General features: G+C 41.5%; 1 protein-coding gene and 1 pseudogene across 7 annotated transcripts in view; one reads left to right on the top strand and one right to left on the bottom strand.

The window, feature by feature from the left end:
* TRIM2 (tripartite motif containing 2) overlaps positions 1-26,031 on the bottom strand; it is a 135,850-nt gene that overhangs the window by 26,403 nt on the left and 83,416 nt on the right. For all 7 annotated transcript variants that reach the window (XM_010382882.2, XM_030917470.1, XM_030917479.1 and 4 more), the window contains 3 exons: positions 18,484-18,635; positions 17,126-17,306; positions 15,578-16,301 (listed from right to left, as the gene is read on the bottom strand). In XM_010382882.2, coding sequence (XP_010381184.1) covers positions 15,578-16,301; positions 17,126-17,306; positions 18,484-18,635 — 1,057 coding nt within the window. The remainder of the gene's footprint in view (positions 1-15,577; positions 16,302-17,125; positions 17,307-18,483; positions 18,636-26,031) is intronic.
* On the top strand, positions 2,839-3,909 carry LOC115894747 (annotated as a pseudogene).

Here is a 26,031-nt window from a genome sequence, read left to right as displayed (position 1 = left end):
AAAAGTGACTGAGCAACCTAATTGCTTTAAAAAAGCCACATTTAGGATATAAACATGTTTAAAATATTCTTAGATCCCACAAAGACATCATAATAAAAACTAATATGGCCTGCCTTTATCTGACATGGCTTTCCCACTTTACCCTATGCCACTGCTATCTGCCAGGTCTGTGCTGCCTTGGGCATGGCATTCTCAGAATGAACATTCTCAGCCCTGCTCACTCTGCCCTTGTCTTCTATCTTTGTGGACCTGGTTTGCATTTGGGGTGTGGGGGGCATTTGGGATGGTTCAGACTCAGTTTGGGTCCTGCCATTCTGGGTTTTAGTGGGAGAAGGGAACCTGGCAAAGGGGCCCTGCCCTGAGGATATACAACAGGAGAGGGGCCTTATTTTACAGTTTTGCCAAAATTCAACCCTCTCACTCAGCAGCTCTTGGAAGAAACGTGGACACTTGACTTTCAGTACATTTAACAAACCGAAGGCCACAGATGTTATAAAAACAGTAGGCTGATTTTCATATTACAGATTTACTTAGAGATTATTTTCTTTTTTTTTTTTTTTTTTTTTTTTTTTTTTTTTTTTTTTTTTTTTTGAGACGGAGTCTCGCTCTGTCGCCCGGGCTGGAGTGCAGTGGCCGGATCTCAGCTCACTGCAAGCTCCGCCTCCCGGGTTTACGCCATTCTCCTGCCTCAGCCTCCCGAGTAGCTGGGACTACAGGCGCCCGCCACCTCGCCCGGCTAGTTTTTTGTATTTTTTAGTAGAGACGGGGTTTCACCGTGTTAGCCAGGATGGTCTCGATCTCCTGACCTCGTGATCCGCCCATCTCGGCCTCCCAAAGTGCTGGGATTACAGGCTTGAGCCACCGCGCCCGGCCGAGATTATTTTCAAAGATTCAATATATCACAGGCTGGATATTCTTCCTAAAATTATAAAAACATATTCTCACAGGGTGCTTTGTAGATTAAATAAGAAAGGCAAAAGGAAATTCATTAATCCAAGAAAATATTTCCACCCATACTAGATACTTTTTCTGATTTGTTTTCTTTTGTTTGTTTGAGACAGGGTCTTGCAACATTGTCCAGCCTGGTCTCAAACTCCTGGGCCTAAGCGATTCTCTGGTGTTAGCTTCTCGAGTAGTTGGAACTATAGGTACATGCCACGATAACCACCACACCTGGCCATACTAGACTCTCTTTTAAAAGAATAGATGAGGCAGGGCCGGGCGCGGTGGCTCAAGCCTGTAATCCCAGCACTTTGGGAGGCTGAGACGGGCGGATCACGAGGTCAGGAGATCGAGACCATCCTGGCTAACACGGTGAAACCCCGTCTCTACTAAAAATACAAAAACTAGCCGGGCGAGATGGCGGGCGCCTGTAGTCCCAGCTACTCGGGATGCTGAGGCAGGAGAATGGCGTAAACCCGGGAGGCGGAGCTTGCAGTGAGCTGAGATCAGGCCACTGCACTCCAGCCTGGGCGACAGAGCGAGACTCCGCCTCAAAAAAAAAAAAAAAAAAAAAAAGAATAGATGAGGCAGAGAGAAAAACAGCAAATCATCTACAGGTTGACAGACATCTGGTTTTGTTTCAAAGGAAGTTTTTATAATTTATTTCAATAAGGTGATGTAAATATTAATGAATGGAAACAATGAATTTTGCTCAAAAATGACCATGAAGAAAGCTAAATGTTTCTTAGTTAGAGAGAGAGAAGCATTCTTCACATTTGTAATTTCATTTACATTCAAAAGAGCAATTTGGGCTGGGCGCAGTGGCTCATGCCTATAATCCCAGCACTTTGGGAGGCTGAGGTGGATGAATCACCTGAGGTCAGGAGTTCGAGACCAGCCTGGCCAACATGGTGAAACCCCATCTCTACTAAAAATACAAAAATTAACTGGGCATGGTAGTGTGTGCCTGTAATCCTAGCTACTCTGTAGGCTGAGGCAGGAGAATCGCTTAAACATGGGAGGTAGAGGTTGCAGTGAGCCGAGATTATACCACTGCACTCTAGCCTAGATGACAGAGCAAGACTCTGTCTCAAAAAAAAAAAAAAAAAAAGAAAAGAGCCATTTGCTATTTTGTTTTTCGACATCAATGCAGTGCCTTAGGAAAGGGTAGACAAGGATGCACTGGTGATGGCTAATGTCAAACACCTGCTTAAACACTGTTTGGGACTAGATTTGTCTGAAACAGATTTTTGGGTTTAGGAATTGAAATTGGTGATGGATTAAACTTAGAATAAAATCAACAACAAAACTGCTGGGCAGAATCATCATAGATGAGCTGGTTCTCACCATACCCATGTGGTGGTCAGTTTATTGAATCATGGACCCTATCAAGTTTACTCACTAACTCTGCATCTCATCTACTAGCACCAGCGTGAAAGAAAAATTTGAGATCCAGATACTGTCATATTTTAATCCAAATGTATCAGAAGAAAGGATCTTTGATACTTGATCCACATAGAATCCCAATCCCAACAACATGCATGAATATGGAATCAATGAACATTTAACACATGATACTTTATTTAACTGTTTGTATCCTTCACTACACTGTAAGCTGCTTGAGGGCAGGAGCAACATCCATCCTGTTCACCACCTCACTCTATAACACAGCACAGTGCCTAGCACTTAGTCAATATTAGTCACATCTTTTTCCACTTGAAATGCAAGAAGAGTTCCCAAGGATGAGATTCTCAAGGATGGGGTGATGGTCCTATAATGACCTAAGATGCCAACTTTGCATGACCTCCCTCCTCATATATTTTAGGGAGGAAAGGTGGTAGTTTGCAGAGGTGGGGCAGGGGAGAGGGGCATAAAATAATATATTTTCAGCTTAGCATCTGGGGACGCTCTCAGATCTCGGTGCTCAGTCCAGCTTCCTTCAAAATGTCTACTGTTCATGAAATCCTGTGCAACCTCAGCTTGGAGGGTGAACACTCTACACCCCTAAGTGCATATGGGTCAGTCAAAGCCTACACCAACTTTGACACTGAACAGGACGCTTTGAACACTGAAATGGCCATCAAGACCAAAGGCATGGATGAGATCACCACTGTCAACATTTTGACTAACCACAGCAATGCACAGAGACAGGATATTGCCTTCACCTACCAGAGAAGGACCAAAAAGGAACTTGCATCAGCACTGAAGTCAGCCTTATCTGGCCACCTAGATAGTGGCTTTGGGCCTATTAAAGACACCTGCTCAGTATGACGCTTCTGAGCTAAAAGCTTCCATGAAGGGGCTGGGAACCAACAAGGACCCCCTCATTGAGATCATCTGCTCGAAAACCAACCAGGAGCTGCAGGAAATTAACAGAGTCTAAAGGAAATGTACAAGACTGATCTAGAGAAGGACATTATTTCGGACACATCTGGTGACTTCTGCAAGTCACCAGACGCGTTGCCCTAGCAAAGGGTAGAAGAGCAGAGGACGGCTCTGTCATTGATTATGAACTGATTGACCAAAATGCCTGGGATCTCTATGACACGGGGGTGAAGAGGAAAGGAACTGATGTTCCCACGTGGATCACCATCATGACTGAGCAGAGCATGTCCCACCTCCAGAAAGTATTTAATAGGCACAAGAGCTACAGCCCTTATGACATGTTGGAGAGCATCAAGAAAGAGGTTAATGGAGACCTGGAAAATGCTTTCCTGAAGCTGGTCCAGTGTATTCAGAACAAACCCCTGTATTTTGCTGACTGGCTGTACCACTCCATGAAGGGCAAGGGGACTCAAGATAAAGGTACTGATCAGAATCATGGTCTCCCACAATGAGGTGGACATGTTGAAAATTAGGTCTGAATTCAAGAGAAAGTACAGTAAGTCCCTGTACTATTACATCCAGCAAGACACTAAGGGTGCTGTACCTGTGTGTTGGAGATGGCTGAAGCTCGACACAGCATGAGCATCCAGAAATGATGCTCCCAATACTTCCAGCTAACAGGTCCAGAAAACCAGCTTGTGACTAACAGTCCCTGTGGCTGTTTTTGTGAGGATGATATTAGCATTGCCCCCAACCTCATTTTAGTTGCCTAAGCAGTGCCTGGCTTTCCTGTCTAGTCTCTCCTGTAAGCCAAAGAAATGAACATTCCCAGGAGTTGGAAGTGAACTCTGTGATATGAAACACTTTGCCTCCTGTGAACTGTGTCATAAACAGATTAATAAACTGAATCTGTACTTTAGAAACAAGTTAAAAAAAAATATATATATATATTTTCCTGTAAAGTCTCTGGATTCATGCTAAGCAATTTTATACATCCATTTTAAATTACACTGTTCTAGAGTAAAGTGAGTGTTTCATTTAACTTCTCATCAACTCATTAAGGTATGGTATATAATGAGTTGAACAATTTGAGACTATTTACCTGTAATTCTTTCACTCCCTCCCACATCATCTGACTTCCCCTTTGTTCAATGACTCTTTTTAGTATAATAGCTGATAAAACCAGCTCATGGCTTCTAGTCAGCAAACTCTTTAACAGTCAAGGAAATATAATCCCTGTGTTTTAAATCATCATCAACAGATGCTCTAAACTATTTCTCTAAACTCATTCAGGATTGTTTCCTAATACAGTGTTAGAGTAATGTAATAACTCACTCACAGTGGGCATACAATTAAGTTTTCAAGTATGAGAAGCATCAAATATCTCAACTTCGGAAAACCACAGTAGTTAAAGGGCATTTTCAATGAAGAGGAATCATTGTGCAATTTAAAAGGCAGGGACTTCACTTCTCTAAGCTTCCATTTCTTCAACAGCAAGGATAATTGTATGTTGTCTTAGTAATGTGGCTCTTGGCAGGGCAAGGGCTGGGAGCCTCGGAGGACAGGGGAGCTCTGATTTGTAGCATTTCCCATTTCTACAGTGTAAATACTTTCATCAAGGCCAATTGCAAGCTACCAACATGAAGTCACTGAATAAGCCAGTATGGCTTGGCTCCAGCATAACAAATATGATACTGTAGAGTTATTGGGAATGGAAAGTATATTATATCTACTAAGAATTGTAAGTAGCACAATGCCTGGTTCAGAAAATGCCTCTTCCTTTCTCCTGCTTCCATTCCCCATCTATTCCTTCCTGAATGACAACATTTATCTTTGACATTTCACTGAAACTCATGATTTGAAGTAACTTCTCTATACTTTTTGCTTCCAAATTGATGTCTCTAGCTCTGACTTCTTTGCTGAGCTCCAAACCTGTACTACAAACTGCCTACTATACACTTCAACCTGGAAGATCAAAACTGAAACATATATGCTCTTCATCTTAGCTTCCTTTTCTTGCTTAATAATGATAATGACAATAGTAGTCAATATTTATTGAGTCCTTACCATGTGCCTGCACTGTTTTAAGCCTTTACTTGCATTATTTTAATCCCCACCATATATGGTATACATTAATATCATTCCCATTTTACAGATAAACTAAGGCACAGAGAGTTCCCCTAAGTCATTTGGCTGATAATAGCAGGCTGGGATTCAAGCTGGGCAATTAAACTTTTTTTTTTTTTTTTTTTGAGATGGAGTCTTGTTCTGTCACCCAGGCTGGAGTGCAATGGCATGATCTCAGCTCACTGCAACCTCTACCTCTTGGGTTCGAGCGATTCTTCAATCTCCTGAGTAGCTGGGTTTACAGGCACCTGCCACCACACCCGGCTAATTTTTGTGTTTTTAGTAGAGACAGGGTTTCACCATGTTGGTCAGGCTGGTCTCGAACTCCTGACCTCGTGACCCGCCCGCCTCAGCCTCCCAAAGTGCTGGGATTACAGGCGTGAGCAATTAAACTTTTGGTCTCTGCTATAGTTTGAATGGGTCCCCCCAAAAAAGTTCCAGTTATTAGAACCTGAATTCCCAATGTGGTAGTGTTGGGAGGTCAGGTTTTTAAGGGGTTATTGGGTTGTGAGGGCAGATCCCTCATGAATAGATCAATAGCATTTTGGAGGGGTGAGTTCTCACACGAATGAATTGTTTTAAAAGGGAGCTGAGCTTGCTCTTGTGGTCTCTTTTGCATTTGCTCACTTATCCTTCCGTTTTTCCACCATATTATGATGCAGTACAAAAGCCCTAGCCAGAAGCTGTCACCATGCCTCTGCACTTCACAGCCTCCAGAACCACGAGCCAAATAAACTTCTTTCCCTTATAAATTAACCAGTCTCAGGTATTCTGTTACAGCAACAGAAAATGGACTGAGACAAGCTCTTTATCTACCATGTTTCTAACTAATTATGTTAACTATTAGTTCTAGACTACAACTATGAATACGCTAACTAGTACTACCTACTTTGCCTCTCTAAAATGTATTGGACACTATTTAGTGCCAGGCATTGTTCCAAGCTTTTTTTGCTGTTAATTAATTTAATCCTCAAAACAAAGGAAACTTTGTAACTTTATAAAGGAAACTGAGGCACTGAGAGGCTAAGCAACTTATCAAAAATTGCACAGATAAAAAACTACCAGTGTTGGGGCAGTCTAGCTTCAAAGTTCACAGCCTTAACTATCTACTCTACTGCATCACTTCCCTACAGCACTCAAGTCTAACAGCTAGGAGTTTAAATTGTTCACCAAATTTCTCTCTCTCCTTCCAAAGCATTTTATAAACATACTGTTTTCTCTCTACTCCATCACATCACTCTTAATTCTGGCACTTATAATAGCTCATGTGGACTACTGCAAAAACTTCTTAATCATCTCCCTGCTTCCTGGGAAACATTTCCAATAGATCTCCTATAATGCCTCCAGGTTCTCTGGAAAGTAATTATCTTAGTAAGTCACTACACTACATTACACCATTCAAAGCCTTCTCACCACCTATATAATAACTATGGTTTCCAAACCTTAGCATGCATAGGTATCACTGGAGCTTGCAGAATGCAGATCTTTGGTCCATCTCATGAGATTCTAATTCTGTAAGTGCAGTTTAGAATTCAGAAATTTTAAATTATACCAGGCACCTCAAGGCATTCTCGTGCATGTGGTTTATGGACCACACTTTGAGGAACACAGGTTCAGAGAACAAATTCCCAGCTCCTTATCAAGGAAACAAGCTCATCTCTGCTTGTATCTCATTTCATTTGATGCTCCAAGATAATGGAATCATTTACAGTTCCTCAAACTACTCAGTTTCTCACTTTCATGTCTTTGTACCTGCTTTCCCTTCCTCTATAACACTCTTTTCCTCCTTCCATCTGATAAATTCTTTCTCTTTCAAACCCAGCTTAAATTTAAATGTTATCTCAAGGGGCCAGGCATGGTGGCTTATGCCTGTAATCTCAGCACTTTAGGAAGCCAAGGAGGGCAGATCACTTGAGGCCAGGAGTTCAAGACCAGCCTGGCCAACATGGTGAAACCTCATCTCTACTGAAAATACAAAAATCAGCCAGGTGTGGTGGTACACGCCTGTAGCCCCAGCTACTTGGGAGGCTGAGGCAGGAGAATTACTTGAACCCAGGAGGTGGAGATTGCAGCAAGCTGAGATCATGCCACTGCACTTCAGCCTGGGCAGCAGAGCAAGATACTGTCTCAAAAAAAAAAAAAAAAAAAAAAAAGAAAGAAAGAAAGAAAAAAAGTTATCTCTAGGAACCTTCCTTAACTTCCTTCCACATGCCAGCCTACTCCCCCCACCATTCTGACTTCTGTGCCTTGATTTATACTGAAGTCGCTACATCTTTTACAAGTCTGTCCCCTTCTAAACTGCAGCCTCCTCTAGATCCGAGTAAGTATCTCATCTTTTATAAGGACGACCTAGCATAGAAGGTGCTCAGACAGCAGTCACATCCAACTAAGGGGCTGGATAATGAATGGGCAAATATGAAAATCTGAGTTGAAATTACCCCAAAAAATATAAAGGTATTGCCCAGAAAATGATGAATGTCATGAATCTATAAAATTAATACATGTATTTAGGGTTGTTGTATAAACACCAATACATGTTTTATGAAAACGATGTATCTTTAAGCATAAAATCAGTGCTACAAAAAGCTTAGTATGTGTATTACCGGCTGAAAAGCAGAATCACAGTTGCCATCTCACATGTGTATGTGATTGGCTTTGAATGATTTCTGGATTACATGTGGCAGGCTTCAACACATGCACAAAATGATTATTCAATTCATAAATGTTCTATTATCACATACCTAACAGCACAAAGGCACAATTGTAGAAGAAAGTTGAACTCTTTTTTTTTTTTTTTTGAGACGGAGTCTCGCTCTGTCACCCAGGCTGGAGTACACTGGCAAGATCTCAGCTCAGTGCCACCTCCACCTCCTGGGTTCCAGCAATTCTTCTGCTTCAGCCTCCCAGGTAGCTGGGATTACAGGTGCATGCCACCATGCCTGGCTGATTTATATATATATATATTTTTAGTAGAGATGGGGCTTCACCATGTTGGCCAAGCTGGTCTCAAACTGCTGACCTCAGGTGGTCCACCCGCCACAGCCTCCCAAAGTGCTAGGATTACAGGCATGAGCCACCACGTCCAGCCAAAAGTTGAACTGTTTTAATTATAACATAAACTCTACTGATTTGTAGTCAAAGGTACGAATGTTGAAAAGCCAAGTTCTTAGGCCAGTGCTGTTTGATATTGCCTAGCATCGTCCCATGCATGTGAATATGTATGAATGATTACCCCTGCAGCTGAATGCATTGTCACCTGATCTGTGTGTTCCTGGGCCTCCAAACTGGAGCCTGACAGTGGTGAGAGGGAAGTTAAATCATAAGGTAGTTCACAACTTATCCTATTCAAATCAGCAAAGTACTTATGCAAAGCATTCTTCTGGGTACTTTTCGGGAATTATATGTGATTAAAGACAACATCCTTGACCTCAAGGAATTTACCTTCTTGGGTAATAAGACCCAAGCATAAGTAATAATAATCAAAGTGGATTCTGATAGAGAAGGTGGTTTTTGAGGCAAGGATAAAATTGGGAAAAGAATTCATGGACAAAGGTGTGTGAGAGCACAGAGGGCGTTCAAGCAGCCTGCACTGCTGATTTGTCCAACCTCATTACTTTTCATTCCTTTGAACTTTTTCACGCTATATGGGATGTGTCTTCGAAATAACAATCATGTCCTCTCCTCTTCACCTTCCTGTACCTCTTCACACTGGTCCCTTTGCCTGGGACACCAATTCTGCCTGCCAACCTGGGTAAGTCCTACCCATCATTAAAGTCCTGGTTTAAATTCCTTCCCATTTCTACAGCTTACCATCACCTATCTCATGCTGTTAGTTGCTCATACATCTACCATCCCAAACTGTCAGCTGAAGAGGGTGACACCTAGAATATGCCTAGAATAATGCCTGGCAGGCACTAGGTGCCCTAGAAATGTTTTTTGAGGTATATTGTTGCATAGTGAATGTTGTCTTTTGACTAGATACTGGATTTGAATGTAAAGTTAAAGAGGAATGCAAGAAAAAATCAACAATAACAATGTAGGAATGAATTTAACCAAGGAGGTAAAAGATCTGTACACAGAAAACTATAAGACATTGATGAAAAAAATTGAAGACAACATAAATAAATAAAAAGGTGGCTCATATTCATAGATTGGAAGAATATTAACAAAATGCCCATACCCCAAGTGATCTAAAAGGCAACTGCTATCAAAATATCAATGACACTTTTCACAGAAATAGAAAAAGCAATCCTAAAATTCACATGGAACCACAAAAACTCACAAATAGCCAAAGCAATGTTGAGCCAAAAGAATGAAGCTGGAGGCATCATACCATCTTATTTCAAAATCGACTTCAAAGCTATAGTAATCAAAACAGCATGGTACTGGCATAAAAACATAGACCATTGGTACAGAATAGACAGCTCAGAAATAAATCCACACATTTACAGTTGATTTTCAACAAAGATGCCAAGAGCACACAATGAGGAAAGATCAGTCTCTTCAATAAATGGTACTAGGAAAACTGGATAGCTACATGCAGAAGAATGAAATCAGACTTTCATCTCACACCACATACAAAAATCAACTCAAACTGGATTAGAGACTTAAACATAACACCTGAAACTGTAAAACCACTAGCAGAAAACAGGGAAAAACTCCATGACACTGTTCTGGGCAATGATTTTTTGAATATGAATGCAAAAGCACAGGCAACAAAAGCAAAAACGGACACATGGAATTACATCAAACTAAAGAGCTGTACAGCAAAAGATCACCAGAGTGAAGAGACAACATACAGAATGGGAGAATATTACATCTTGATAAGAGGTTAATATCCGAAATACACAAGGAATTCAAACAACTCAATAGCATGAAAAAAAATAGCCTGATTTTAAAATAGGCAAAGGTTGGCTGGGTGTGGTGGTGCATGCCTATAGTTCCAGCTACTCCAGAGGTTGAGATGGGAGAACTGCTTGAGTCCATTGAGCCCAGAGTTTGAATTCAGCCTGGGCAACAAGGTGAGACCCCATGTCTATTTTTTTTTTTTTTTTTTTGAGATAGAGTCTTGCTCTGTCACTTAGGCTGGAATGCAGTGGTATGATCTTGGCTCACTGCAACCTCTGCCTCCTGGGTTCAAGCGATTCTCCTGCCTCAGCCTCCCGAGTAGCTGGGACTACAGGCGTTTGCCACCACACCTGGCTAATTTTTGTATTTTCAGTAGAGATGAGGTTTCATCATGTTGGCTAGGCTGGCCTCGAACTCCTGCCCTCAGGTGATCCACTCACCTCGACCTCCCAAGGTGCTGGGATTATAGGCATCAGCCACTGAGGCCGGCCTCCATGTCTATTTTTAAAATACAAAAAAAAAAAAAAAAACAGGCAAAGAACCTGAATAGATATTTATCAAGAGAAGACATACAAATGGCCAACCAGTATATAAAAAATGTAATCTCAGCACTTTGGGAGGCCAAGACGGGTGGATCACAAGGTCAAGAGATTGAGACCATCCTGGCCAACATGGTGAAACCCTGTCTCTACTAAAACTACAAAAATTAGCTGGGCATGCTGGTGCACGACTGTAGTCCCAGCTACTTGGGAAGCTGAGGCAGGAGAATCACTTGAACCTGGGAGGCGGCGGTTACAGCGAGCTGAGATCATGCCACTGCACTCCAGCCTGGCAACAGAGTGAGAATCCATCTCAAAAAAAAAAAAAAAAAAAAAGGTGAACATCATTAATCATCAGGAATATGCAAATTAAAACCAAAATGAGATAATACTTCATACCTGTTAGAATGGCTATTACCAAAAACACAAAAGAAAAAATTAGTCAGGTATGGTGGCACATGCCTGTGGTCCCAGCTACTTGGGGGGCTTTATTGGGAGGATCTGGAGGTTGAGGTTGCAGTGAGCCATGATCTCGCCATTGTACTCCAGCCTGGGCAAACAGAGCGAGACTCTGTCTCAAAAAATAGATAAAAGATATCAAGTGTTGGCAGAGATGTGGAGACAGTGGACCCTGGCACAGGTTGGTGGGAATATAAATTAGTACAGCCATTATGGAAAACAGTATGGAAGTTCTTAAAAAAATTAAAAATACAACTATCATATGAACCAGCAATCCCAGTACTGGGTATATATCTGTTAGAAACAAATTTTTGGTGCTGCAAAGAAATAGCACTCAAACATAAATTTAATTTTCTCAGCAAGGCAATTTTTACTTCTATAGAAGAGTGCGACTTGCTAATGGAGTAATGGCGAGAGCACACCTGGACAAGGGGGGGGAAGGAGTTCTTATTCCTGACGCAGGTAGCCCCTACTGTTGTGTCGTTCCCCTATTGGCTAGGGTTGGACCACACAGTCTAAGCTAATTCCGATTGGCTATTTTAAAGAGAGTAGGGGTATGAGCCAGAGTGGTGGGGTGAGTATTTTGGTGGGAAGGACGGTTAGGAACAGGTAACTAAAGGTGACTTAGATCAGAGCAGGTGACAGAGGTGACTCAGGTCAAAGCAGGTGATCGGGATGAGTCAGGACGGAGAAGGTGACCAGGGGAACAGATGTGAACTACCAATTAAAACTGATGGAAAAGGTTGTTTCTGAAACTATGAGGAAGATAAACTTTAAAATGGAGGACAAAGAACTGAACATACTGACATACTGATTCTTTGAAGAGAAATCTAGAACTCACTGTATCTAAAACATCTAAAGAAAATGAAGTCAGGATGTCAAAGAGATATCTGTACCCCCATGTTTCACTGCAGCACTGTTCACAATAGCCAAGATATGGAATCAACTTAAGTGTCCATCAACAAATGAATAAAGAAAATGTGGTATATATATATATAATGGAATACTATTCAGCTTCAAAAAGAGGAAATCCTGTCATTTGTGACAACATGGGTGAACCTAAAGGACATTATGCCAGGCACAGAAAGACAAATAGTACATGATCTCACTTATATGAGGAATCTAAAATTGTTGAATTCATAGCAACAGACAGTAAAATGGTAGATACCAGAGGCTGGGAAGAGTGGGGGTAAAAGGATTGGAGAGATGTTGATCAAAAGACAGAAAAATTTAGTTTAAAAAGAGGCATAAGTTCAAGAGAACTATTGTAAATCATGGTGACTGTAGTTAATATATTATGGCCAGGATGGTGGCTCACGCCGGTAATCCCAGAACTTTGGCAGGCCGAGATGGGCAGATTGTTTGAGCCCAGGAGTTTGAGACCAGCCTGGGTAACATGCTGAGACCCAATCCCTACAAAAAAACAAAAACAAATATTAGCTGGGCTTGGTGACATGCAACTGTGGTCCCTGCTACTTGGGAGGCTGAGGTGGGAGGATCACCTGAGCCCAGGAGGTAGAGGCTACAATGAGCCATGATCATGCTACTGTAGTCCAGTCTGGCCAACAGAGCAAGGCCCTGTTTCAATAATAAGAAAAAAGAAATTATATACACTTGAAAGCTGCTGAAAGAGTGGATTTTAAGTGTTCTCACTACAAAAAAAATGATAAATATGTGAAGTAATGCATATGTTAGCCTGATTTAGCCATTCAATAAGGTATACATATATCAAAACATCATGTTGTACACCATGAATACATACACATTTGGAGATTAGGTCTTTGAAGGGGTGATTAAATTAAAATGAGGCTGTTAAAGTGGGGCCCTAATCCAATATGATTGGTGTTCTTATAGGAAGAGGAAGAGACAGTAGGGGCCAAGCCACAAAGGGATGACTATGTGAGGACAAAGAGGCAAGAAGGTGGCCATCTGCAAGGACAGAGGCCTCAGAGCAAACCCACCCTCCCAGCACCAGGATTTTAGACTTCTAACTCTAAAACAGTTCCAGTTTTTCAGAACCGTGAGAAAATAAATGTGTGTCATTTAAGCCACCCAGACTGTGGAATTTTGTTATGGCAGCTTTAGCAAACTAAGACAGCATCTTTACTTCATTGATAAAGTCAGACATCGTGCTGCATGCCAGGCACTGTTCTAAGTTCTTTACGAATGTTTACACATTTAAACTCCTTTCCAGCAGTGCCAATACATCACTATGGCTGCATTTCTCAATGGGTAGGAGGGGAGAAGATACACTCCCTTGTCCCTGGGGTGGGAGCTGGGGGCTCAAAACCAATACAGTTTGAGCACAGGAAACCCCTGAAAGACATGTCTCTTTCCTCAAGTGGGTATCAGAGATGACAATGATGATCATGACGATGAATAACAAGAGTAAAATCTTAGCTACCATTAATTTAGCTCTTACTGTACACAGGCAACATGCCAGGCGTATTACAAGAATTCTCTCATTTCACCCCCAACAGCAACCTTAAGATTTATATAATATTTCATTCCCTTTGCTTTACAGAGGAGAAAACACTGTTCAAAAAGGGTAAGTCAGTTGCCCAGCTGGTGAGAAGAATCAAGATTCCGACGCAGATCTGCCCGATTCCAGTTCTGAGCCTTTCACTGCACATGGCCTAGGGGAGTAGACTGGGGTCGCTTGGTGGGAGGTGTGGTGGGTGGAGGTTTAAATGAGAAAATGAATTTCTTTGTAATGCAAGAGATCCGTGGGGAGCCAGCAAGTTTTTTGAAACGAAAAGGTAGTAGGGATAATCTAAAAGCCTTATCAATTATACATGCAAAAACAATAGCTCTCATTCATTTAGCTCCTCCTACATGTCAAGCATTCAGCTTGGAACTTAGAATAGTTCTGATAAGCAAATATTTTTGCATTTTCATTTCATGGACATAGAAGTTGAAGTTCAGGGAAGCTGAAAGATTTGCCCAAGGCTCAAGTAAGCAGTTGAACCGGAGTGGCAGACCTGGGCACTTCCCAGTCCTGCATCCACCCAAGCTCGTCCACTCTGCTCTGGTGGAGAATCAACAACCCCTGCACCCATATCGCACATCTGGCTGTGAATGTATGAGGGCTTCCATGCTCTGAACAGACAAGTTACATATCATATCATGGTCTTTACCAAGATTCAGCCTAAAGCATTAACATTGAGCAGCTCTGCCCAAGAATGTTCCACAGAGCCTTCATCTCCCAAGATGTTTCCCATGGAAAAAGTTCTATGGTTGGAAGTTTGGATGTGCTGCCTGTTATCTACCCTTCTCCTGCCTAAGAGACTTACAATGCACATCAGCAGATTCTAAAGGTTTTAAGAAGTTCGGAAATTTAAAAAAGTCAACTTCCTTCATTTAGCCTAAGGTTTCCCCAATTTATTTGAACCACAGAATTGTTTTTCTACATGTGCCAGCTAACATACAGTGCAGCACCCTTTCAGAGATACTGCATTGTTAGATGGAAGAGGGAGGAAGAGAAGGCTGCTGGAGTTACTTTTTGAAGCTAACTAAAATGCAGACTTTTCTCCTCTTAAGAATTATCAAGCCCTTTGTTGTTTACATTTAGTTGCTTTCTACCGAGAACACAGACAGTTTAAAAAGACAGAGACCACAAATCAGAGGAGGGAAGGGCTATTTGCAATTCCAACTCTCTTGGCTCATCCTGCACCTTCTTGCTTCCACCCCAACCTCGCCCCAACCCCATTCTTTCTCCAAGTTTCCACCCCTCCTCCTCTCCTTCGGGCTGCTCTCCAGCTACACACAGCTAGAGGTGGTTGCAACTTGCAATGCACACATCCCCTCCCTCCTGCAATGCAGAAGCAGTGACAGGGAGGCATCAGATGCTCTGCCCAGCATACAGCCTCAGCTCTGGCACAAGAAGACACTCCCAGGGAAGAGGGGCGTTGGTGGTGGGGGTGGGGGTGGGGGGAGGATTGACAATTTTTCCTTTAAGATTTTCAGATTACGGGTGCTATAATTTTTCTATTTCTCTTTTGGCTTATTTTCAGCTTGTAATTTCCTACAATGAATATGCAGCCCTTGTGTTTTAAAGAGGAGGAAGAACAGAAAGGAGGGAGTAGGGAGGAGACTAGAGGCGGAAGAGAAGGAAATATCATCTCTGGAGGAGACTGCATAAGCTCGACTAACAAAGGTATCAAATATTACAGCTGGCACTGGTTCTCCCAAATATTCTGCCAAATATTACAGTTGGCATCTCCCAACACCTGCAGGTAGAGTTCCTGGCTGCAGTGTTGCTATTTGCAATGACACGTGCCCAGTTACCCCTTAACCAGTGCCAGCTCAGGCATCAGGCACAGAAGCCCTCTCCTTACCCACTCGAAAGATCAAATCGTCTTCGATGGGATTCTCTTTTCGTTTTCCAGTGCTGTACATGCTTGCGGGTCTTTTCACAGCTTTCTGCTTGACGTGGCCGCTCCCTGGGGACTTAACGCGCCTCTTCACGCCTTCGGTGGTAGGAGACACATCAGCGGATCGGATCACTTTCAGCTTAAACGGGCTGCCTCGGATGTGCTGGTCATAGAGTCTCAGAGACAGGGTAAAGTCCCCTTCCTTCTGGACAGTGTACAAAAACTCATAGGTGCCGTTCTTGTTGTCCAGGATCTCCCCGTCTGCCACGCTCCCGTCCGGGGTGCTCAGTTCAGCGGTGAGGTAGGCGTTGCCGGTTTTGCACAGCTCACCGTCTTTGTCCTTGGTGGTGATGGTGACGGACATGGGCTGCCCGATGATGGTCTGCCGCAGTCCCTCGCCCGTGGCCACCGTCTCTGAGGCGACGGCGTTGGTGGTTAAGATCGTCCCGAGGTTGTGGATGGATTTCTTCAGCCCCTCGGTTTCCACGATGAAATCCAGCTGGTCGTTCTCCCGCGGATGCAAGGGGAAGTCCTGGTCGGCCAGCTCGTTCAGCTTCTCGCTCATCTGCTTCTTCACCAGCAGGACCTCGGTCTCCGTGCCATGGTTGAGGGCCTGCGCTGTGAAGTTGCTGCAGCTCTTAATGCTCTCCTGCCCCTGGAGCAGAGTATCCAGCTGCGACTGGAGGACCTGCGGGAAAACCGGAGGCCTGGTAAGCTGTCCCACAGGGCGGGGCCCAGCCCGGAGCAGTGCCCTCCCCCAGAGAGGAGGAGGCTCTACACCTGCCCACGCAGGTGGCTCTGAGCAAGTGGTGTTTGTCAACCCAGGGAACCCAGTGCTAATGCAACGTCCTAAATTGTATTCCCAGTACCTTCTCGAGGTTTCCCTTCCGCCTTGCCCTCTCTTCCACACATGTATTTCTTGGCTCATGTGTTTTGGAGAGGGGAAAACAGAAAACCAAGAGCATAGCAAACTAATTGCTATGCCTGACATCTGAAATATTCATTATTCGGTATCTTTCCCCAGTGTCCAAAGCTGCCCCATCACCGTCTAAAGGAGCAGGAAGTAAACAAATGAAAACTCTCCACACCTGAACACCAGAGGTTTTTCATCCCTGTTTTGTGAACAGATATGCAGAGTTTAACAAAGGCTGCAGTCAGGGTTCAATTTGAAGCTGACTAACAGGTTGGTGTGGGTGAGAGAGCAATTAAGAAACTATTTCACGTTATAATTGAGGAATGAAAACAATCCAGTTTAACTCTAAATCCTGAAAGCATTATATTATATTCAACCGTGCCTCTTGTCAAATTATAAACTAGTACTTAAAGTCACAGAGTCATCGAATTTTGCTGAAAATAGGGGAAAAAAATAGCTGGATATTACATTCAGTGAAAACTATAGTTTACTATACAACGATGACACTTAAGGACCCCTTGTTGCTATTAGGAAACAATAAGCGAGTGCCCTTGGATATCATGTCTCTTCTAGGACATCTGTAATGATTCTGGTCTTACTTTGTGTTTGAGGCCATAGTTGACCTCCAGTTCCATAAGCAGCACACTCTTGCGCACATTTAAAGTCTTCTGGAGCTCATCAAAGGTGGAATGAATGTCATCCACAATGCTGGCCTTCTGGTTGGTTAACTGATGAATGATTTCCGAGATGAACTGAAGAGCAGAATCTATTTCTGGGAGCCTGGTGGACAGTCGTTAAAGGTCATTATTTAACCTCAACCCAGAAATATTCCAAAATCTATCTAAACACTACATTTTGTTTTAAAAAATTTCTATGCCTTTCATCATCTTTAAAAAGCAATAACCAGAAAACAGAATAAGATAAGACATAATTACTGCCCTAGAGAGAAGAGACTTTGTCTCTTTAGAGACAATCAAAATTGTCAATTTCAATCTACCATCAATTGTCCAATTTTGATAATTAATTAAGGGTATAAAGACTTGAAGTTCTCTGAAAAGCCATTCTGGCCAGGTTAATTCTTTGTTGCAGGGGCCGTCTGGTGCATTGTAGGATGTTTAAGAGCATCCTGTCCTCTACCAGATGCCAATAGCTCTCCCTGCCCTGCCTCCCATTCCCCAACCCCCTGCCAAAACACACAGTTGTGACACAAAAAATGTCTCCAGGCATTGCTGAATGGCCGAGAACCACTATTCTAGATAGTTGTGTCTTTTCCCCTAGCCACGTAAAACACTATCCATACTCAGGTTCTTGAGAACTTCTCGTAAGTTTCCAAGTTCTTTGAATTACTATAGAACAACCACACTTTTCTCACTGCAGCTATCAGTAGAGAGATTTATTTTGTCTGCTTTCCTGCTGGCTTCTCATTTCCTCTCTTTGGTCTTTCTCATGCACCACTCAGCTACTCTGTTCCTTCATTTCTGTGCCAGAGAAGGAACTTGGAAACAGGAAAACAAGGAAAATTAGCAATCATTGCTCAAGACCATTTTGCAGAGCTCAGATAGAAAGGAGCCAATCACAGCCAACAAAATGGCCTGTATGTGTGTCAGGAACAGCAGATAAGGAAAGCTCCTCAGAGAGCCTGGTTTCAGGGATGAATTCCAGAACTCTCCTGAGAGCACTTTCTTTGAGTGTACGTTAATTCATGTAATCATACTTAGGTACTAAAAGAAAAATGCCACTCATAACATAAGGAGGTTGGAGTTCTACCAACAGGCAGAAGACAACCTTCCACACTCATTAGTTTATGACAACAAATCCATGATAAAATAACTTTTTTACCCACAAAGCCTGATATCTCAAGGGAAATATGAACCTCCTGCTATACCTAGACAAGAGGCCATGAGGCCAGGCCTCAAGTACAGGCAGCCAGTTGGGGGTTTGGGGAAGGGTCCCCCACCTTTTGTTGACAGCATCCAGCTGGACCTGTAGCGAGGCCTTGTGCTGTTCCACCACATCCTTGAGCGGAACTGTGGGGTGCTCTGCGTGCTCCCCCTCCGTGCACTCCCGACACATGGCAGTCTCACAGGACTGGCAGTAAAATTCCATCACCTGTGGATGACACAAGAAAAGTTCCTGGTTCTGGGCCACGGGCTGAGGGCTTACTCTACACTAAGCACTTGCCTTGCAGTCTCTCATAATTAAATGAGAGCCACCCCAGAATGTCAGCATTATTAAGTCCAGCTTCACAGGAGAAAAGGAAGATACATTTTCATGTGACAGGTCTCAGAAGTGGAGCTGACTTCTAAGCTCCTTCTGTAACCATAAAACCAGCTTTTGGGTATCCACTCTAAGGCAGAACAGTATAGGGCTGTGGTGCTCAAACATTTTGATCTCAGGACCCCATTATAATCTTTAAAAATTATTGAGGGCTCCAAAAGAGCTTTTGTGTATGTGGGTTATATTTATAGATATTTCTTATATTAAAAATTGAAACTAGGCTGGGTGCAGTGGCTTATGCCTATAGTCCCAGCACTTTGGGAGGCCAAGGCTGGAGGATTACTTGAGGCCAGGAGTTTGAGACCAGCCTGGGAAACATAGCGAGACTCTGTCTCTACAAAAAATTTAAAAATTAGTATTTAATCAAATTTTTAAAAATTAGAACTGATAAAAATTTTAAAGTATTTAATTTATTAAAAGCAGTAATAAGCCCATTAAATGTTAATGTGAATAATGTAATTTATGAAAATAAATATATTGTGAAAAACAAAAACATGTTGTAGGAAGAATGGCATTGTTTTCCATTTTTGTAAATATCTGCAGCGTCTGGCTTAACGGAAGATAGCTGGAGATTTGTATCCGCTTCTGCATTGAGTTCGTTGTGATAGCATATATCACATAGCATGTGGAAAATTCCACTGTACAGTCTTGAGAGAATGAGAGTGAAAAAAGCAAATAATGTCTTCATATGATTATGAATATAGCATTGACCTTGAAGACTGCTTGAAAATGTCTTGGGACCCACAAGAGTTCCTGGACTACACTTTGAGAACTGCTACTATTTGGCTAAGAGACTTATCCAAATAAGAATTCAGGTTTGATCTGTTTGCCTCTTGGCTTCACCACTTATTTAGCTGAATGACCTTGAACAAATTTTCAGCCTCACTGTGTTCAATTTCTGCCTCTGTCAAATGGAGACAGTAATAGTAACTTCACAGGGCTACTATGAAGAATAAGTAGGTTAGTATGCACGAAGAATTCAGATGGCACCTGGCTTTGGTACATAATAAGTTCTTAATATGTTGTAGCTGCTGTGGGGATGATGATGATGATGACTTACCCTGACAATGATGAACTGTCAGTAACAATATAACATAAAGCCAGAAAGTTAGCTTCCTTGTAGAGGTATTACCCTGTTTTCTCAACTGGAAATAATGTCTTCCAGTTTTCAATTCCCAAAGCACTTTCAGGAGAAACTTTTTCTTGACGTATAACACAACATAGAAAACAGCATAAATCTTAATGCAGCTTGATGGATTTTCACAAAGTGAAGGCAGTCACCAAATTCCTTTTATTTATACTCAATTTATGAAATATAAGATTTTAAATTCCTAAGCCCAGGAACTCTCCCCTCCAGAGCCTAGATAATACCATACATTTAGTAGGTATTCAACAACACTGCTGAATGAGTGAATGAGAGGAGGCTCTTAGCTATGATTCGGGTGGCATTTGTAAGACCAACCAAGGGATACCTCCTTCCTCATTAAGACTCACTATGTTCCATAGTGCTTTCTGGAGAAGATTCTCCCAGGAATAAAGCACTCAGCTTGCTCATACTACATGTGTTCTGGAAAAAATCTTTTCTGGTGAACCAAATTCAGATAAAAGCCCTTCAAACCATGTCCAAGATAATTTTAAATTTCATATTTATCATAGTTTCAAGTAGGTACATAGTAAGTAAGAGGTTTAGAAAGACACTTTTGTTTTGTCACATAAAGATGTAATTTCATGTACTTTGCTCCTCTGCAGGCCTTTTAGGAATACGCTTGAAACATCAATTGGAAGTTTATTTTATGCATTCTCTGCTCAAAGTTTCTTTTATGCATTTTTCAGCTGGGTGCCGTGGCTCACACCTGTAATCCCAGCACTTTGGAAGGCCAAGGTGGGAGGATCACTTGAGGCCAGGAGTTTAAGACCAGCCAGGGCACCACAGCAAAGCTCTGTCTCTACAAAAAAAATTTAAAAAATTAACTGGACGTGGTGGCACATGCCTGTAGTCCCAGTTACTTGGGAGGCTTAGGTGGGAGGATTGTTTGAGCTTGGGAGTTCGAGGTTGCAGTGAGCTATGATTGTGCCACTGTACTCCAGCCTGGGTATCGGAGGGAGACCCTATTTCAAAAAGGAAAAAAGTATTCACACTTCTCATTAAAATATGTTTTAATAAACAAACTCAAATGAAAATTCAAATATCCCACAGAAAGACTATAATACTGGTCATTTGCACCTTATTTTGGTCCAAGTCTGATACAATCCAGTGGAAAGCACAGCTTATAGAAGCTGTTCAATAATTATTTGCTGAGGGACCATATGAGCTAAGGGGTACTTGCAAGGGATTTCCCCAGTGAGGGAAGACTATACTTTGGGTTGCATTTGGATATTTTACCATATTGCTTGCCTTCATGTGCTCAGGAAATAGAATGATCTAAAACTATATGCAGTATCCGCAAATGCTTGGTAACAATATATAAGCCCCATATCATAAATATTTTACTTGTTATTAAAAAAAAACCTCTTAATCCAAGAGGTTACCTGTTTTTCTGGCAGAGGACTTCTGTTCCTTCCTGGCAGAAGGCAGGATAGTTGAGCATTCTCCACTAAATTCTGAGATTTCCTTTGGAAAAATTTCATCCCCTGGGGTTTGTGAAACATCATTCCGATGAAGGCTGAGCTTTTTTATTACTTCATGGCTTCAGCCAAAGGTGGTTTACTTTTACCAGCCATTTTATCTCTAGATTATATACAACTAGATTAGCATTTACTAATACTTCATCTTCATGGTCAGTGCTCAGGAGGTCTCTTTAAAGTAGGTTGTCACTGCCAGTCATATGTACCAGAGGACAGACCAAAAATAGAATGTGAAAAGACTTTTTCCCTCAGGTTATTTAGGGTGTTGGGGCGAATATAAGTATATGAACTGAGGGAATAGGCCACATTACCAGTGCTTAGTCAATCCAATGGCACTCTTCCCAAACTAATCTAGTCTGGGACTGAGTTCCCACATCTTCACTGGAAGAAGGGAGCATGGCCTCATGTCTGGAATGGGTCTGGACCAAAGGCAAATTTTACTTGGGAATCAGTGTGCACATTGCATTTAGAAGTTGCAAATACTATACCATATATTTTGCATTTTGTGGTCTGAGTTGAAGTTCCCCAGCAGTGTAAGAAGCGAGATGACAAATAACACTCATTGGAAGAGAGAAAAGGATGCAAAATAATATAGAGTCACTAAAAATGTAAAAATCCTCAAGACCAGAGTTCATCATGTAAGACAAAAGATCAGCATCCATTACTATTATTATCCTTCTTTTTATTTCATATTTTTAAATGATTGCAGGGAAGTGATGTTACTGAAAACAGCAGCATAAGAAAATCTATGTCAGCCGGGCGCGGTGGCTCAAGCCTGTAATCCCAGCACTTTGGGAGGCCGAGACGGGCGGATCACGAGGTCAGGAGATCGAGACCATCCTGGCTAACACGGTGAAACCCCGTCTCTACTAAAAAATACAAAAAACTAGCCGGGCGACGTGGCGGCGCCTGTAGTCCCAGCTACTTGGGAGGCTGAGGCAGGAGAATGGCCTAAACCCAGGAGGCGGAGCTTGCAGTGAGCTGAGATCCGGCCACTGCACTCCAGCCTGGGTGGTAGAGCGAGACTCCGTCTCAAAAAAAAAAAAAAAAAAAAAGAAAATCTATGTCATGTCACTGGTTGGTAGCTAATCTACTGGAACAGACTTCATTAGCCACATATGACAAAAAATACAAACTTTACAAAATTAGTTCCATTGGATAATAAAAATGGGGAATGAAAAAATATAAAATAATTAGTTTAGAAAAGTCACCAAATAACAACAGCAAAAAACTGTAATAATCATCAGCAAAAAACCCTAGGGAGAGGGAAGACTCTGATTTCCAGAGTCGCCACAATATACTACTTTAAATGTTCAGTTTCCATTGGAAAAAAGTGAAGCACACAAAAAAGGGCAAAGTTCACAAAGAGGAATAAAAGAAATTAATAGGCACTCTCCCTAAAGAAGCCCAGATTGGACTTACTTGACTTTAACTCTTTCATATATGCTCACAGAGCTAATGGAAACCATATATAAAGAACTATAAGAACAATGTCCCACTAAATGGAGGATATTAATAGATAGGAATTACTTTTTTAAAAGCCAAATAGAAATATTGTAGGGTTAAAAAATATAACTGCAATGAAAAATTCACTAGAAAAGTTCCACAGAAAATTCAAGCAGGAAGAAGAAGGTTAACTTGAAGACAGGGCTATTGAGATTATACAGTCTGTGAAGCAAAAAAAAAAAAAGGGGGGGAAGAAACAGTAACAAAACCTAAGAGACCCGTGGGACACCATCAAGTGTACCAAATATACCTAATGAGAGTCCCAGAGGAGAGGAAGAGAGAAAGGGAAAGAAACAATATTTGCAAAAGTAATGGCTGGAAATTTCCCAAATTTGATAAAAGACACAAATCTACACATCCAAAAAAAACTTAATAAAATCCAAACCGGAAAACTCAGAGATCCAAACCAAGAAACAGTATAACCAAAACATAAAAAGACAAAAACAAAGAGAGAATTTTGAAAGCAGCAAGACAGAGGTGACTCATCTTGTACAAGAAATATTCCATAAGCAGATTTTTTTTCTTTTTTCTGAGATGAGTCTCACTCTGTCACCCAGGCTGGAATGCGGTGGCTCAATCTTGGTTCACTGCAACCTCTGGCTCCTGAGCTCAAGCGATTCTCCTGTCTCAGCCTCCTGAGTAGCTGGGATCACAGGTGCGCGCAACCATCCCCGGCTAATTTTTGTGTTTTTAGTAGAGACAAGATTTCACCATGTTGGCCAGGCTGGTCTCAAACTCCTGACCTCAGGTGATCTGCCTGCCTCAGCCTCCCAAAGTGCTGGGATTACAGGCGTGAGCTACCACGCCCGGCTGCAGATTTTTTAATAGCAGATTTCTCATTAGAAACTATAGAGGCCAGAAATCAATGGGGCAACATATTCAAACTGCTGAAAAAAAATAAGCCTGACAACCAATACTTTTTTATCTGGCAAAACTATCCTTTAAACATGAAGGAAAAATTAATACATTACCAGAAATACAAAAACTGAGTGTCTGTTGCTAGTATACCTTCCCTACAAGTCATGCCAAAGGGATTCCTGCAAGCTAACCTGATCTGATACACTACAAAGTAACTGGGGTCCACATGAAAAAATAAGGAAAGCAGGTAAAGGTAACCACATAGATAAATATAAAGGTCAGTATTAATGCATTTTTGGTTTCTAACTCCTACATGACATAAAATAAAACTGCATAAAACCACATAATCTATAATTACAAATCTATGTAGATGAGCATATAACATATAAATATAAGCTAAAAGAAGCAAGGATTTTACATACTATTGAAATTATGTTGGTATTCATTTGAATTAAATCATTATAAGCTAAAATGTTAACTATAACCCTCAGGGCAAACAATACAGAAAAATAAAAATATGTATAGTAAAATAAACGGGAAGGGAATCAAAATGGTATAACAGAAAATATCTATTAAACATAAAAGAAGGCAGTAATGGAGGAATAGAGGAACAAAAAGATATGCCATACAGAAAAAAAAATAGTAAATGACAAAAGGAAAGAAAGCCTTTCTTTTCAGTAATTAAGTTAACTAATTTAAATGGATTAAAATCTCCAATCGAAAGACTGATACTGGCAGACTGGATTGAAAACATAATCCAACTATAGGCTCTCTATAAGAGACTAATTTTAGACCCAGAGACTCAAATAGGTTCAAAGTGACAGGATGGGCCAGATGTGGTGGCTCATGTCTGTAATCCCAGTACTTTGGGAGACAGAGGCAGGAGGATTGCTTGAGTCCAGGAGTTCAAGACCAGCTTGAGCAACATAGTGAGAGACCCTGTCTATTAAAAAAACCCACAAAAATTAGCTGAGCATAGCGGCATGTGCCTGTAGTCCTGGCTACTCAGGAGGCTGAGGCAGGAATATCAATTGAACCCAAGAGTATGAGTGCAGTGCAGTACATGATCATGCCACTGTACTCCAGCCTGGGAAACAGAGCAAGTCCATCTCTTAAAAAAAAAAGAGAGAGAGAAAGGAAAAGAAAAAAAAGAAAGTGAAAGAATGAAAATAATATTTCATGCAAACTGTAACCAAAAAGGAGCTAGAGTGGCTATTCTAATATCAGACAAAATAGACTTAAGACAAAAGTTGGACAGTATATAATTGACAGAAAGGATATTATAAAATTGATAAAACTTTAGTTAGACTGACCAGAGAGAGAGAGCAAGGTGGTGGGGGGGGCGGTGCAGCAGGGGTGGTGTGGGAGAAGAGAGAGAGAAGACTCAAATTACAAAAATCAGGAAGGAAAGTGGTGGGGAAACTACTACTGACATCACAGAAATAAAAAGGATTATAACAGAATACTGTGGATAGTTTTATGCCAACACATTGAATAACTTAGACGAAATGGACAAATTCCTAAAAACACACAAACTACCAAAACTGACATGAAGAAATACAAAGTCTGAATAGACCTATAATATGTAAGGAGATTGAATCAATAATCAGGACACTTCCAACACAGAAAAGCCCAGGACCAGACGGTTTCACTGGTGAATTCAACCAAATATTTTAAGAAGAACTAACACCAATCTTTCTTAAACTCTTTAAAAAGAATAGAAGAAGTTGAGGGGTAATACTTCCTAACTCATTCTCTTAGGCCAGTATTTCCCTGATACCAAAGCCAAAGATACCACAGGAAAATTACAGACCAATAACCCCTATAAATATGGATGAAAAAATTCTTAATAAAATGCTAGCAAACTGAATCCAGCTGTATATTAAAGAGATTATACCTCATGAGCAGGTGGGATTTATCCCAGGAATGCAAGGGTGGATCACCTAGACAAATTACTATATGTAATACATCACATTAATAGAATGAGAGAAAAAAACTCGTTATTGTCTCAATTAATGTGGGAAAAGCATTTAACAAAATCCAACATCGTTTCATGCCAAACTAGAAATAGAAGGGAACTTCCTCCTCCTAATAAAGAGCATCTACAAAAAACCCACAGCTAACATCATACTTAATCAAGAACAAGAGGATATTCACTCTCATCACTTCTAGTCAACAATGTACTGAAGGTGCTGACCAGGGCATTTAGGCAAGAAAAAGAAATAAAATGCACCAAAAT

Source organism: Rhinopithecus roxellana, chromosome 2 (assembly GCF_007565055.1).
Source record: "Rhinopithecus roxellana isolate Shanxi Qingling chromosome 2, ASM756505v1, whole genome shotgun sequence".
Lineage (NCBI taxonomy): Eukaryota > Metazoa > Chordata > Mammalia > Primates > Cercopithecidae > Rhinopithecus > Rhinopithecus roxellana.
This window is presented reverse-complemented; position numbering and strand designations above follow the sequence as displayed.